General features: G+C 37.1%; 1 protein-coding gene across 1 annotated transcript in view; it reads left to right on the plus strand.

The window, feature by feature from the left end:
• Positions 1–17,562, plus strand: part of LOC150081542 (uncharacterized) — a 69,057-nt gene that overhangs the window by 40,618 nt on the left and 10,877 nt on the right. Inside the window, exon 5 of the mRNA XM_090380241.1 lies at positions 13,067–13,188. Coding sequence (XP_090236367.1) covers positions 13,067–13,188 — 122 coding nt within the window. The remainder of the gene's footprint in view (positions 1–13,066; positions 13,189–17,562) is intronic.

The raw sequence follows: 17,562 nt of genomic DNA on the forward strand, positions 1-17,562 counted from the left end.
AAATTGAATATACAGTATTTCTGTCAGGAAATCATATTTTGCATTCCTGCACCCTTATCTGCACTAATTATGACTTCTAATATGATCCACATAACATCATTCAGGAGTGAGGCATGTAAATTATATTCCTTGAGTTTTGGGAGGAATTAAAATTTTGTCGTAGTCCTTACTGAAATTGCTGTTTCAGTTTTAGAGACTTGGTGAATGGTTAGGATACCCCCTCTCCCTCATCTTGTGCATACAGATGTTGCTTTATATCCATGAGTCTTGCAGGGTCCTGGTGAAGGTTGTTGGTTCCTGTTAATTTATTTTAACAAAGTCATCTGTTTTTCTTAAAATATATGCAGTTCTTTTTTAACACCTTATCTCCTCTGGGTCTTATCACATCTTTGAAGTTCCTAACTGAACTTTTTCTACCATTTCAACTGCACTGATCAGAGGAAGTCCACATGTTTCAAGTTTTATCTCAATGAATACCATTGTGATAAAACTGATTTTGTTTGAATAGAAAGACTAAATAATCTCAATGAATTATGTTTCCTAAACAAATAATTAGAAAAAATTGCTTTGGTAGTGCTGATAGGTACAGAATCGCAAAAACCAAGGCATTAACAACTTTTTTTATAGGATTAAAATTTTTGTCATAAAACAATACTGCATTTAACCCTGTTTCCTACCTTGTGAGAGAGAGATTGCATACCTCTGTAAATAGTTGTGCATGTAAACCTTTAAGAAGTTCTTTTTTTTTTCATCCAAGAAATAACTTTAACTTTTCCAAAATTGTTTTGTATGGTTTCTTCAAGTTTGTTCTAAGCAAATAACATTAGCATTAGCATTAGTAGAGGCATTTGATGCAAGAAAGCAAGCTTATGCAGCATCAGCCAAAAAAAAAAAAAAAAAAACCCACTTCCACTTCACCCCTCTGTTCGTTCAAAATACCTGTCCAGCTGAGCCTTAAACTTATTTAGGCTATCAACCTCCACCACAAGGGATGAAGTCTGTTCCACCAACCAACCACCCGCTGGCTAAAGGCAAATTTCCACACGTCTGTCCTACATCTATCTTTCCTCAATTTGAATTTATGCCCTCTCAGGTGATTTTTCTGAGCTAGAGGAAGAATCCCATCAGCATTGAGCATGCTTAAACCATTCAAGGCTTTATACACCTCTATCAGATCACCTCGCTGGTGCCTAGTCTCCAGACACTGTAATTTGCAAAACTTAAGCCTTTCTTCGTAAGAGCACCCCTTTGTTCCATTCACTAATCTTGTTGCTCTTCTCTGTACTCGTTCCAGCAGCTCTACATCCTTCTTGAAATGAGGTCTCCAGACCTGTATACAGTACTCTAGGTGTGGCCTGACCATCGCCTTATACAATGGAATAATCACCTCCTTATCCCTGCTGGAAAAATTCCTGTATATCATTGACAATACTCCATGAGCTACTCTTGCAGCCGTCTGCACTGCTCAGAGAACTTCATATCTGCCTGCACAACCACCCCCAAGTCCCTTTCATTCTCTACCACTGTCAGTGTAGTACCACAGAGTTGATACGTTGCTCTGGGGTTGCTGTTTCCCATGTGTAGTACTTTACATTTATCAATGTTAAACTTCATTTGCCACCTCTCAGCCCATCTGCTCAACCTTTCCAGATCCTGTTGCAGCAGCATAGTGTCAGTAGTGTCCTTGACAACCCTGCCAACCTTTGTATCGTCTGCAAACTTGGACATTAAGCCCGATATGCCATCAATATCACTTATAAATACAGAAAACAATAATGGACCCAACACTGAGCCCTGAGGGACTCCACTAATAACATCAGTCCACGATGAGCAGTGTCCATTGATTACCACTCTCTGTCTTCTCCCCCTCAACCACCCCTTTATCCATAGCAGCAATTTGCCTCCAATGTCACACTGCTCCAATTTGTGTAGCAGTCTTCCATGTGCAACAGTATCAAAAGCCTTTCTAAGATCCAAGTATATAATATCAAAGTTATTCCCTGCATCCAGTTCTTTTGTGACTGCATCATAGTATCCAATCAAGTTGGTCAGGCAAGACTTCCCCTTAACAAAACCATGCTGTGTCTGAGCTATAACTGAAATCTTGTCTAAATGATCCTGCAGTGCTTCTTTAACCAGTGCCTCCATTAATTTTCCTGGAACAGAAGTTAAGCTCACAGGTCTATAATTACTTGTGTCAGCCTTTGATCCTCCTTTGGGAATTGGGGTCACATTTGCACATTTCCAGTCTATGGGTACCTCCCCTGAGTCCAAGGAAGCTCTCATAATTATGGCTAAGGGTTTGCTTACTTCCTTTGCTGCCTCCTTTAATATAACTGGATAGATCCCATCCACCCCGGGGTGCCTTTCTTGTGTTTATCTTCAACAGTTTCTCCTCCACTTTACTCCCAGTTATTTCAAGATTCTGTAGCTTACTGCTAGAGTTGAATACACCTCTGGCATTCCCCTCGCTGAATAACTCCTCATGTGTGAATGTCGATGCAAAATATTCATTTAGTTTGTTAGCTACCTAAGCAGGATCATCAACACTTGACCCATCAATATCAAGTGGACCAATTTGATTCATCCCCTTCCTTCTAGAGTTTACATAAGTAAAGAACTCTTTGCTGTTTTTCTTTGCATCCCTTGCCAAGGATTTCTCGTAATCTGCCTTCGTCTGCCTAACCTCGTTTGTAACTTGGTTGCATATCAACTTGTATCTATCATAGGCTTCTGTGTCATGTGTTAATTTGTATGTATCCCATGCATTTTTCTTCTCTGCCATATGCCTCATTAGTTCATCTGACATCCATTTTGGCCTAAACCTTGAACAATATTTCTTAGTTGGTATGTAAAGCCTAGTAGCTTCCAAGATAAGTTCTTTGAATGCTTCCCATTTTGAATTTGCTGTTGGTAACATCATCAGTTGGTCCCACTGTATAGAATTTAAATACTGTCTCAGTCCATCGTAGTCGCCTTTACGGAAGCAATAACCCTTCCCTTTACCCCTAATGGTAGTTACCTCTTTGAGTAAATCCCACTTCAGCACACTGTGATCACTGCCACCTGGATCAGGTTTAGATAGAAAACATGTAATTCACAATTTAATATATATATGCGTAGCTTATTACTTTATATTTTATAACATATATATTAAAAGACTACAGTGGATTCCGGTTATTTGGGACACATCGGGACTAGTGCATTTTGTCCCGATTAAGCGGCCGCCCCAATTATACGAAGTTTCATGTAAATAGTTTAAAATGCAGTATCAATTGTAATGATTGATTCTCTGTACGATCAGATCACGTCGATGGACTCACCACGGTAAAGTACAGTTCACTATATAGAAGGAATATTATCCACAGGCTATAAAAGTAAAGATATATTAAGCACAAATTTGTACTTTATTACCTTATCAATAAAAAAATTAAATGATACATGAAAATCGGAAGAATATTTTCAACAGGTTAGCGAAATAAAAATAAATTTACTCTTACATGCATAGCTTAATTAATATGTACTGTAATATGTACATACTAACTAGTTGATATTTCTGTTCACTGTCATTTTGGGGGGGAGGGTTAAAATTTAATACGGTAAAAAAGATAAGCAGTCAGTAACAAAGAACATGCCACATACAAATTGCAGCTAATACGATACATGCAAATGAGATACAGAGTAACAAGTTAAGAAGCTTAAAAAATAAGAATGAAGAGAAGATTCTGAAAATTTGTTTTTTATGTGATTGAGGGTTTCATGAAAGGGGAAACACATTTCACCATAATAATCTAAAAACCCACAGAATTCCAGCCGTCAGTATATTATTGCATATTCAATAAGATCGAGTTTACTATCTTTTTATATTGGTTTATATGTTTAGATTGCACTAACAGAAAAGCTCAATACACCAGAAACTGCTAATTGTTTTATGGTTATGACCTTCAGAAATCCAACCAGACCACGTGGTATGGTCGGATACAATCGTAGGGTAATTTCGAGTGCTGTGGTGGGGAAGAGCACCGGAAGCTCTTCCCCAAGATCAAAGGATCAATGCTCACCATCCAAGACCATGAAATGAACACCAGCAACTACAGGAAATACGTTGCCAAGGACCCTGGAGTGACAGATGGAGACACACATGTTAATGATCCCATATGCCCCAGAAACCGTTAAAAATATCACGCAAGATGCAGTGTGATCACCCAAATGGAATACATTCATAATATGACCAGGTCTCCAGGATAATACATCTGAAGCTAGTGCAGAAACACCAGTTGATTAAAGAAAGTGCACCATATTACAAGTACGAATCTCGGGTCATACTAGAGACCCTTATCCACGAGTTGTACCGGAACTGCACCATAAGAATGGACAAAATGATCCTGCACAACAAACTACACATAATCCTCACTGACAAGAAGGAAAAGACTACCTACCTGGATGACATAATGATTCACAACACCAGCAACCTCCAGAAAACCTATGAGGAAAATATCAGGAAGTATACAGACCTTAGGCAGGAAATCAGAAAGGTATGGAACAAGAAAAACAGGTATCTGCCATCCCAATCACCATATCAACCACTGGCATTGTGCTAAAGAGCCTACATAAGGACCTAGTAGCAATAGGTCTCTCAGCGAACACCTACAAGGAACTTCAGAAAGCTGCAATCCTAAGCACCTATAGGATTTTCAGAGTTCCTTAACCAATATCACTCTGTTGTGAGATGGGGAAAAAACCATGAGAAGAAACAAATAATAATAATAAAAGCATTTTGTGTACTTTTACTTAAGATATACTACCACAGTGGGATACACGTTAATATTTTATCCTAGATGTGCAAGTTCAATTATCATCATGACCGTAGGTTTGGTTCTTTTTTTCCCTTTTTCTTTTCTATTAAAATAATACAATGGAAGTCTAGCATGGTACCTTTGGAATGAAGATTATAAACTGAATCCAACAATTACTGCATGTATTTTCAATGGATTTTTGGCTGTTTTTGGATAAATTCATGATAATATGCTTTTAACCTGGCAGTGTGGTGGACTCCCATTTGTAGCAAAAACGATGGTGGAGCACCTGACAGGTGCCCATTTTCTTTTTAAATTTTGGAAAACATTTTTGGATTTTTTGAATTCTGCTTGAACAGTCCCAATATGTCATTTTTTATTAATGGACTGCAATACTTACTGTATGTAACATTTTAAGTTTAAAAAAAAATAATTTTTGAAAAGGAGAAGTCTGCTTTACACCTTTTATTTTCAAAAAAAAAACACAAAAAAGTATTAATTTTGCTAAAAATTATAAAAAAAAAAACAAAAACATTTGACGAAATAGAAACATCGATCTCTTAGTCTCTTCCATTTTCCAATTTAAAAGACTGATAATTGTTTTAAATTTCAAACTGTGCATGTGTATATATTTCTACTTATCTATATAAATATTATTATAGAATTAAAAATATATATATATATGATGTATATTCAATATTATTAGTTGCTTCCATTTTCAGGCCTAATTGAAATTTGCCATCCTTCACAGTGTGCAAAATTTGAAACTATGTATATTGCTTCTTGCAAAGTAGTGGCCATTTTGAGAGAATACTGGATTTCGTGTTATTGTTTTTATGCTGTGTAAACAAAGTTGCAAAATGCTATGTAAACCAAGTTGCAAAAACGGTGGCAGTACACCTGACATGTTCTTGCACTCAATTTCTAAAATTTCAAAAACTAAGAAAATCACTTCAGAAACTGTTGCAATAAAAGTTTGACTGTATTTAGGGATATAAAAAAAATTTCAGAAATTTAATTCATTGATTAATGGGAATATTATTTTGAGGGACACCTCTGAGATGCCCTGCCATCTATGCTAGGTTAAAGAGTTATCTCTGGAAATGGTGTCTTTTCAGAGAGAGAGAGAGAGAGGAGAGACTGCACTTTAATGGTATTCTTAGGAAGCTTCCTTAAGTGGCATCAGTACTGAGAAGCACCCCTAAATGGTGCCCTGACATATCAAGTGCTGAGCAGTCACCTGTTCTATTTCATACTCCAGCATAACCACGTACGTCAGAGTTTACAAGTAATAGTTTTAATAAGAATACAGTCATTGCTGTATTTGGTAGTCACTTGTTCTTGAACAACGCTGACCCTGTATTTCATCATTGGTTTTGGTACATATTTAGGGATTCATTATTTTGGGAATACTTACGAATCTTAAATTTGGTATTAATTTTATTTGAATAGTTTGTTATAGCTAATTACCAAAAAGTGCATCTGTTGATATCACAGATAATTCTGGAATATTATACTGAATTTTTTAGATCCAATTTCATAAAACTGTGTGTAACAGCATTAGCATTAGTAGAGGCATTTGATGCAAGAAAGCAAGCTTATGCAGCATCAACCAAAAAAAAATAAATAAATAAAAAATAACCGCTTCCACTTCACCCCTCTGTTCATTCGAAATACCTGTCCAGCTGAGCCTTAACCTTATTTAGGCTATCAACTTCCACAACAAGGGATGGAAGTCTTCCACCAACCAACCACCCGCTGGCTAAAGGCAAATTTCCACACGTCTATCCTACATCTATCTTTCCTCAATTTGAATTTATGCCCTCTCAGGTGATTTTTCTGAGCTAGAGGAAGAATCCCATCAGCATTGAGCATGCTTAAACCATTCAAGGCTTTATACACCTCTATCAGATCACCTCGCTGGTGCCTAGTCTCCAGACACTGTAATTTGCAAAACTTAAGCCTTTCTTCGTAAGAGCACCCCTTTGTTCCATTCACTAATCTTGTTGCTCTTCTCTGTACTCGTTCCAGCAGCTCTACATCCTTCTTGAAATGAGGTCTCCAGACCTGTATACAGTACTCTAGGTGTGGCCTGACCATCGCCTTATACAATGGAATAATCACCTCCTTATCCCTGCTGGAAAAATTCCTGTATATCATTGACAATACTCCATGAGCTACTCTTGCAGCCGTCTGCACTGCTCAGAGAACTTCATATCTGCCTGCACAACCACCCCCAAGTCCCTTTCATTCTCTACCACTGTCAGTGTAGTACCACAGAGTTGATACGTTGCTCTGGGGTTGCTGTTTCCCATGTGTAGTACTTTACATTTATCAATGTTAAACTTCATTTGCCACCTCTCAGCCCATCTGCTCAACCTTTCCAGATCCTGTTGCAGCAGCATAGTGTCAGTAGTGTCCTTGACAACCCTGCCAACCTTTGTATCGTCTGCAAACTTGGACATTAAGCCCGATATGCCATCAATATCACTTATAAATACAGAAAACAATAATGGACCCAACACTGAGCCCTGAGGGACTCCACTAATAACATCAGTCCACGATGAGCAGTGTCCATTGATTACCACTCTCTGTCTTCTCCCCCTCAACCACCCCTTTATCCATAGCAGCAATTTGCCTCCAATGTCACACTGCTCCAATTTGTGTAGCAGTCTTCCATGTGCAACAGTATCAAAAGCCTTTCTAAGATCCAAGTATATAATATCAAAGTTATTCCCTGCATCCAGTTCTTTTGTGACTGCATCATAGTATCCAATCAAGTTGGTCAGGCAAGACTTCCCCTTAACAAAACCATGCTGTGTCTGAGCTATAACTGAAATCTTGTCTAAATGATCCTGCAGTGCTTCTTTAACCAGTGCCTCCATTAATTTTCCTGGAACAGAAGTTAAGCTCACAGGTCTATAATTACTTGTGTCAGCCTTTGATCCTCCTTTGGGAATTGGGGTCACATTTGCACATTTCCAGTCTATGGGTACCTCCCCTGAGTCCAAGGAAGCTCTCATAATTATGGCTAAGGGTTTGCTTACTTCCTTTGCTGCCTCCTTTAATATAACTGGATAGATCCCATCCACCCCGGGGTGCCTTTCTTGTGTTTATCTTCAACAGTTTCTCCTCCACTTTACTCCCAGTTATTTCAAGATTCTGTAGCTTACTGCTAGAGTTGAATACACCTCTGGCATTCCCCTCGCTGAATAACTCCTCATGTGTGAATGTCGATGCAAAATATTCATTTAGTTTGTTAGCTACCTAAGCAGGATCATCAACACTTGACCCATCAATATCAAGTGGACCAATTTGATTCATCCCCTTCCTTCTAGAGTTTACATAAGTAAAGAACTCTTTGCTGTTTTTCTTTGCATCCCTTGCCAAGGATTTCTCGTAATCTGCCTTCGTCTGCCTAACCTCGTTTGTAACTTGGTTGCATATCAACTTGTATCTATCATAGGCTTCTGTGTCATGTGTTAATTTGTATGTATCCCATGCATTTTTCTTCTCTGCCATATGCCTCATTAGTTCATCTGACATCCATTTTGGCCTAAACCTTGAACAATATTTCTTAGTTGGTATGTAAAGCCTAGTAGCTTCCAAGATAAGTTCTTTGAATGCTTCCCATTTTGAATTTGCTGTTGGTAACATCATCAGTTGGTCCCACTGTATAGAATTTAAATACTGTCTCAGTCCATCGTAGTCGCCTTTACGGAAGCAATAACCCTTCCCTTTACCCCTAATGGTAGTTACCTCTTTGAGTAAATCCCACTTCAGCACACTGTGATCACTGCCACCTGGATCAGGTTTAGATAGAAAACATGTAATTCACAATTTAATATATATATGCGTAGCTTATTACTTTATATTTTATAACATATATATTAAAAGACTACAGTGGATTCCGGTTATTTGGGACACATCGGGACTAGTGCATTTTGTCCCGATTAAGCGGCCGCCCCAATTATACGAAGTTTCATGTAAATAGTTTAAAATGCAGTATCAATTGTAATGATTGATTCTCTGTACGATCAGATCACGTCGATGGACTCACCACGGTAAAGTACAGTTCACTATATAGAAGGAATATTATCCACAGGCTATAAAAGTAAAGATATATTAAGCACAAATTTGTACTTTATTACCTTATCAATAAAAAAATTAAATGATACATGAAAATCGGAAGAATATTTTCAACAGGTTAGCGAAATAAAAATAAATTTACTCTTACATGCATAGCTTAATTAATATGTACTGTAATATGTACATACTAACTAGTTGATATTTCTGTTCACTGTCATTTTGGGGGGGAGGGTTAAAATTTAATACGGTAAAAAAGATAAGCAGTCAGTAACAAAGAACATGCCACATACAAATTGCAGCTAATACGATACATGCAAATGAGATACAGAGTAACAAGTTAAGAAGCTTAAAAAATAAGAATGAAGAGAAGATTCTGAAAATTTGTTTTTTATGTGATTGAGGGTTTCATGAAAGGGGAAACACATTTCACCATAATAATCTAAAAACCCACAGAATTCCAGCCGTCAGTATATTATTGCATATTCAATAAGATCGAGTTTACTATCTTTTTATATTGGTTTATATGTTTAGATTGCACTAACAGAAAAGCTCAATACACCAGAAACTGCTAATTGTTTTATGGTTATGACCTTCAGAAATCCAACCAGACCACGTGGTATGGTCGGATACAATCGTAGGGTAATTTCGAGTGCTGTGGTGGGGAAGAGCACCGGAAGCTCTTCCCCAAGATCAAAGGATCAATGCTCACCATCCAAGACCATGAAATGAACACCAGCAACTACAGGAAATACGTTGCCAAGGACCCTGGAGTGACAGATGGAGACACACATGTTAATGATCCCATATGCCCCAGAAACCGTTAAAAATATCACGCAAGATGCAGTGTGATCACCCAAATGGAATACATTCATAATATGACCAGGTCTCCAGGATAATACATCTGAAGCTAGTGCAGAAACACCAGTTGATTAAAGAAAGTGCACCATATTACAAGTACGAATCTCGGGTCATACTAGAGACCCTTATCCACGAGTTGTACCGGAACTGCACCATAAGAATGGACAAAATGATCCTGCACAACAAACTACACATAATCCTCACTGACAAGAAGGAAAAGACTACCTACCTGGATGACATAATGATTCACAACACCAGCAACCTCCAGAAAACCTATGAGGAAAATATCAGGAAGTATACAGACCTTAGGCAGGAAATCAGAAAGGTATGGAACAAGAAAAACAGGTATCTGCCATCCCAATCACCATATCAACCACTGGCATTGTGCTAAAGAGCCTACATAAGGACCTAGTAGCAATAGGTCTCTCAGCGAACACCTACAAGGAACTTCAGAAAGCTGCAATCCTAAGCACCTATAGGATTTTCAGAGTTCCTTAACCAATATCACTCTGTTGTGAGATGGGGAAAAAACCATGAGAAGAAACAAATAATAATAATAAAAGCATTTTGTGTACTTTTACTTAAGATATACTACCACAGTGGGATACACGTTAATATTTTATCCTAGATGTGCAAGTTCAATTATCATCATGACCGTAGGTTTGGTTCTTTTTTTCCCTTTTTCTTTTCTATTAAAATAATACAATGGAAGTCTAGCATGGTACCTTTGGAATGAAGATTATAAACTGAATCCAACAATTACTGCATGTATTTTCAATGGATTTTTGGCTGTTTTTGGATAAATTCATGATAATATGCTTTTAACCTGGCAGTGTGGTGGACTCCCATTTGTAGCAAAAACGATGGTGGAGCACCTGACAGGTGCCCATTTTCTTTTTAAATTTTGGAAAACATTTTTGGATTTTTTGAATTCTGCTTGAACAGTCCCAATATGTCATTTTTTATTAATGGACTGCAATACTTACTGTATGTAACATTTTAAGTTTAAAAAAAAATAATTTTTGAAAAGGAGAAGTCTGCTTTACACCTTTTATTTTCAAAAAAAAAACACAAAAAAGTATTAATTTTGCTAAAAATTATAAAAAAAAAAACAAAAACATTTGACGAAATAGAAACATCGATCTCTTAGTCTCTTCCATTTTCCAATTTAAAAGACTGATAATTGTTTTAAATTTCAAACTGTGCATGTGTATATATTTCTACTTATCTATATAAATATTATTATAGAATTAAAAATATATATATATATGATGTATATTCAATATTATTAGTTGCTTCCATTTTCAGGCCTAATTGAAATTTGCCATCCTTCACAGTGTGCAAAATTTGAAACTATGTATATTGCTTCTTGCAAAGTAGTGGCCATTTTGAGAGAATACTGGATTTCGTGTTATTGTTTTTATGCTGTGTAAACAAAGTTGCAAAATGCTATGTAAACCAAGTTGCAAAAACGGTGGCAGTACACCTGACATGTTCTTGCACTCAATTTCTAAAATTTCAAAAACTAAGAAAATCACTTCAGAAACTGTTGCAATAAAAGTTTGACTGTATTTAGGGATATAAAAAAAATTTCAGAAATTTAATTCATTGATTAATGGGAATATTATTTTGAGGGACACCTCTGAGATGCCCTGCCATCTATGCTAGGTTAAAGAGTTATCTCTGGAAATGGTGTCTTTTCAGAGAGAGAGAGAGAGAGAGAGAGAGACTGCACTTTAATGGTATTCTTAGGAAGCTTCCTTAAGTGGCATCAGTACTGAGAAGCACCCCTAAATGGTGCCCTGACATATCAAGTGCTGAGCAGTCACCTGTTCCATTTCATACTCCAGCATAACCACGTACGTCAGAGTTTACAAGTAATAGTTTTAATAAGAATACAGTCATTGCTGTATTTGGTAGTCACTTGTTCTTGAACAACGCTGACCCTGTATTTCATCATTGGTTTTGGTACATATTTAGGGATTCATTATTTTGGGAATACTTACGAATCTTAAATTTGGTATTAATTTTATTTGAATAGTTTGTTATAGCTAATTACCAAAAAGTGCATCTGTTGATATCACAGATAATTCTGGAATATTATACTGAATTTTTTAGATCCAATTTCATAAAACTGTGTGTAACAGCATTAGCATTAGTAGAGGCATTTGATGCAAGAAAGCAAGCTTATGCAGCATCAACCAAAAAAAAATAAATAAATAAAAAATAACCGCTTCCACTTCACCCCTCTGTTCATTCGAAATACCTGTCCAGCTGAGCCTTAACCTTATTTAGGCTATCAACTTCCACAACAAGGGATGGAAGTCTTCCACCAACCAACCACCCGCTGGCTAAAGGCAAATTTCCACACATCTATCCTACATCTGTCTTTCCTCAATTTGAATTTATTCCCTCTCAGGTGATTATTCTGAGCTAGAGGAAGAATCCCATCAGCATTGAGCATGCTCAAACCATTCAAGGCTTTATACACCTCTATCAGATCACCTCGCTGGTGCCTAGTCTCCAGACACTAATTTGCAAAACTTAAGCCTTTCTTCGTAAGAGCACCCCTTTGTTCCATTCACTAATCTTGTTGCCCTTCTCTGTACTCATTCCAGCAGCTCTACATCCTTCTTGAAATGAGGCCTCCAGGCCTGTATACAGTACTCTAGGTGTGGTCTGACCATTGCCTTATACAAGGGAATAATCACCTCCTTATCCCTGCTAGAAAAATTCCTATATATCATTGACAATACACCATGAGCTACTCTTGCAGCCCGTCTGCACTGCTCAGAGAACTTCATATCTGCCTGCACAATCACCCCCAGGTCCCTTTCATTCTCTACCACTGTCAGTGTAGTACCACAGAGTTGATACGTTGCTCTGGGGTTGCTGTTTCCCATATGTAGTACTTTACATTTGTCAATGTTAAACTTCATTTACCACCTCTCAGCCCATCTGCTCAACCTTTCCAGATCCTGTTGCAGCAGCATAGTGTCAGTAGTGTCCTTGACAACCCTGCCAACCTTCGTATCGTCTGCAAACTTCAACATTAAGCTTGATATACCATCATCAAGGTTATCATTTATTACAGACTACAAAAATTGCAAAAGATTGTTATATACTTAGCTGGAGATTCACTTACTTTTTAAAAGTTATAATTACTTTGAATAATATTTGTATATGTATGACAACCAAACTTAATTTGTTAAGTAATTAAGACAAGACAAAGGAAAGGACAATTAAGTTCTTTCCTTTGATCCAAAAGTTATTTCAGTGTTATTTTGATTTTCCAAAATTGTTTTAATTTTATTTTTCTTCAGGTAAGTGTGCCTAGTTTAGATACAAGCAGAGTTAAGTCTTGCTGTTATTTATCCTATAACATTACTGTAGAAGAAAGAAGAAAAACTGCAGTGAAGCGGAGCATATTTGTTAGGAGTCGTAGGTAAAAATAATGCTTTTTAATGGTATTTCTTTAGTATTGTTTAAATTCAGTAAATTAAATAACATGAATACAATGCTTTTTGTATTTCAGAATTAACAGTCTTGAACAACAAAGATTTTTCTCACCCCCCCCCAATACACACATTCTCTTTACATTTGTCTTATATATTAGGATTAGTATTGGCCCTGTGGTGGAAGCTCAAGCTTTTATTGCACCATTCAAAACATGCACACACTGCCTTTGTATCATCCCTCCCCATGTAGATACTAATCCAGCTCCAGACCATCAGCCTCATCTATCAAAAGAGATTACATAATCCTCTAATTAATAACTTGCTGGGTAAAAGAAAACTACCTACAGTTCTGTCTATACCTCTTCCTCTTAATCTGAATATATGTCCCTTTCTAGGTATAATTTATAACTGAATATTTATAATTGATTTCCTTTATTCATTTTACTTTAAGTTACCTTGTTATCAAGTTCTGTAGCCCAAATATTTTAGGTCTGTCCTTACATTGCCAATATCAGAAAGACCTATAAGGAGTTCAATGTTTTATTTATTTATTTTTTTCGATGTAGTCTCCATACTTGAATACTGTGTTCCAGGTGCAGTCTCACAATTGCTTTATACAATGGGTTATTATATCCTTCCTGTCTCTACAAGATAATGTTCGATAACTCATCAACAGAACACCAGGCCCTCCTTGCCACTTGCCTATACTGCCTGTGTCATAATCCCCAAATCTCCCCTCCCTTGTTTTTTTGCTAAAATTTATAATTCCCACTCCAAGTGTGTTATTTTAAGTTAAGGTTGTTATTTCTCGAGTGTGAGTCCTTGCATTTTGCAGAATTAAAACATAACTACCACTTTTTTTTAACCATGCTCAAAGTTTATCTAAGTCATCGTGAAGAAACACTGCTTTGTGTTGTTCATTAATCACTCTCCCAATCTTGTCACAATCTGTAAATTTTGACATTAGCATTAGCATTAGTAGAGGCATATGATGCAAGAAAGCAAGCTTATGCCGTATCAGCCAAAAAAAAAAAAAAAAAACCACTTCCATTTCACCCCTCCGTTCATTCGAAATACCTGTCCAGCTGAGCCTTAAATTTATTTAGGCTATCAACTTCCACAAGGGATGGAAGTCTGTTCCACCAACCAACTACTCTCTGACTAAAGGAAAATTTCTGCACATCTATCCTACATCTGTCTTTCCTCGGTCTGAATTTATGCCATCTCAGATGATTATTCTGAGCAAGAGGAAGAATCCCATCGGCATTGAGCATGCTCAAACCATTCAAGGCTTTCTACACCTCGATCAGATCACCTCGCCGGTGCCTAGTCTCCAGACACTGTAATTTGCAAAACTTAAGCCTTTCTTCGTAAGAGCAACCCTTTGTTCCATTCACTAACCTTGTTCCCCTTCTCTGTACTTGTTCCAGCAGCTCTACATCCTTCTTGAAATGAGGCCTCCAGACCTGTATACAGTACTCAAGGTGTGGCCTGACCATTGCCTTATACAAAGGGATAATCACCTCCTTATCCCTGCTAGAAAAATTCCTGTATATCATTGACAAGACACCATGAGCTACTCTTGCAGCCTGTCTGCACTGCTCAGAGAACTTCATATCTGCCTACACAATTTCCCCCAGGTCCTTCTCATTCTCTACCACTGTCAGTGTAGTACCACAGAGTTGATACGTTGCTCTGGGGTTGCTGTTTCCCATATGTAGTACAGTCAGTCCTCGTATAACACGTGTTTACACTACACGAATTCGATCATACATGATTTATAAATAGGGGAACAACTTATATAACATGAACCGAATTCGCTTATACACGATTCGCCTTTGTGTTTACAAGAAATGGCAGTCGAATGCGGAATCACCCCAAACTGAATGCAACACGATAGGAATGAAGAGAAGATCCTGAAAATGTATTTGTTTTTTATATCAGTGAAGGGGAAACACATTTCACCATAATAACGTAAAAACCAACACAATTCCAGCTATCGGTACAATCGCAAATGCAATTAGATCGAGTTTACTACCAGTTTATAACAGATTCCACTAGCAGAAACGCAACTGGAAATTGTTTTTATTGTTTTATGGTAGTAACCCCTAGAAATGTGCTTTAGTAAAATGTGAGGTGTTAATAGTGTATCTCTGCCTTTACGGTGTTGTTTATTCAGTTGCTACAGCTTTGTTTATGTGTACTAAGCGTGCCTCCTCGTTTTGTAATTGTGCTTTATTCCCTAAATGAGTAAAATACTTAAAAGGTGTGAAAAGGAAGCGTCCCGGTGAAGACACTGCAGATTCAGAGAGAAAAAGAAAAGCAATATCGGTAAACAGAGGCGGACTGGGTCAAAAATTCTTACCCCAGAAATTTATAGTGGCCTCATACTAGCGTTTATGGCCAAAATCACACTGACCTCTGGCCCACCGGGGTTTCCCCGGTAAGGCTTATGGCCAGTCCGCCTCTGCCGAAAGAGAAAAAATATGAAATTGTGAAACGCTTTGAGCGAAATGAAAGACCATGTGATATTGCACGTGATACAGACCTGAATGAGGCAACGCAGAGAATTACAAAGAATGCAGAGAAAATAAAAACTTTCATAGCAGGAATAACTCAAAGTGTAATTAAAATCCATTAGATTAAGACACAAAGAATTGGAAGAGATGGAACGGCTGTTATCTGTATGGATAGAAGATCAAACAAAAAACAAGTTTGCTTACGATAGAAGCAAAAGCATTAGCAATATTTTATTACGTAATAGTCGTAATAAAATACTTGCGTGTTTTATTACGATTATTTATTGTGTTTGGTAATGTTTTGGTTACAAATGTGTGTTCAATCTTGAGTGGTCAGCACCTAACCCTATTTTTCCCATAGGGCCTGTTGTTTATATTGCACGATTTTGCATTGCACGAGGGTTTCTAGCAACACAACTATCGTGCTTTACGAGGACTGACTGTACATTACATTTGTCAATGTTAAACTTCATTTGCCACCTCTCAGCCCATCTGCTCAACCTTTCCAGGTCCTGTTGCAGCAGCATAGTGGCAGTAATGTCCTTAACAACCCTGCCAACCTTTGTATCGTCTGCAACTTGGTTATCATAATATTTACTTAATATTTTGATAATTTTATCCAAAAAAGGATTAAAACCATAATGATTACATTTTTTTTAAGTATGATGACCAATGATGTCAACAATATGCTGGAAATGCAAAACTGCATGGTACTTGTTGACCACAGCATGCATTATAATGATATCCTTCAAGTCTGCTCAAGTGGAAATGCTTGCCTGCTAAACACTGTCCTTAAGAAAAACCTAACAACCGGAATTCACACTGAATGAGATCAGGTGAGCAAGGAAGCTTGGGCAGTTGAGAAGTATTGAGAAATTTGTCATTAGGAAGCATCACAAAGCACTTGTGTCACTGAGCAAGAAGTACTGAATGGTATTCCCATTTTGCACTGATCACAGTAGCTATTACTGGATTGTGAGTTCAAACTTCCTTGAGCATATATTTCTATAGAACACATTTATTCATATCATAATATGGAAGTGTGTAATGTGTAACATATTATGTTGATCAGATTGTTAAATTTAATGAACACTGATGTCAGCAACATGCTGGAAATGTAAAACTCATTGGTGGTTGCCCACATGCATATTCTGTGAAATGGTCAGAGCATGTCGTGTAACAATATTCTTTAAGTCTGCTAGAATGTTAGTGTTTCCCTACTAAACTCTGTCCTTGAAATAACTAACCCCACAATGAGAATTACATGGACTGAAGTCAGGTGATCAACTGAGTGAACTCAGGTAGTTTTGAAATAATAGGAAATTATACAATCATTGGGAAATGTCACAAAACATTATACAATCATTGGAAATTATACAATCATTGGGAAATGTCACTGAGTGAGCAGTACTGAGTGGTGGCCCTATTCTGAATGAAACTGTTGTAATTTGTACCCTGTCACAATATTTGCTGCTGGATTGTGAACTAAAACTTCCTTGAACCACATCTCTATAGAACAAATTTATTTATGTCATAATATGGAAGTGTATACATCACGTGTTATGTTGATCAGATTGTTAAATATAACAAACACTCATGTCAAAAATATTTATTCTGGAACTGTAAAACTGCATTGTTGCTCATTCTGTGAAATGTTCACAGAATGGACAACATCTGCATATTGTATGAAATGTTTACAGCATATCTTGTAATAATATCCTTCAAATCTGCTAGTGTGTGTGTCTTTAGATAACCCCCACAACTAGAAACAATCCCAGTGTTACTTTTTTTAGCTAATTTTTTTATAACTTTCATGCCTTTATTTCTGCATGTTCTCTGCCG

This window comes from Mastigoproctus giganteus, chromosome 8 (assembly GCF_048544385.1).
Source record: "Mastigoproctus giganteus isolate SK-2022 chromosome 8, ASM4854438v1, whole genome shotgun sequence".
NCBI lineage: Eukaryota > Metazoa > Arthropoda > Arachnida > Uropygi > Thelyphonidae > Mastigoproctus > Mastigoproctus giganteus.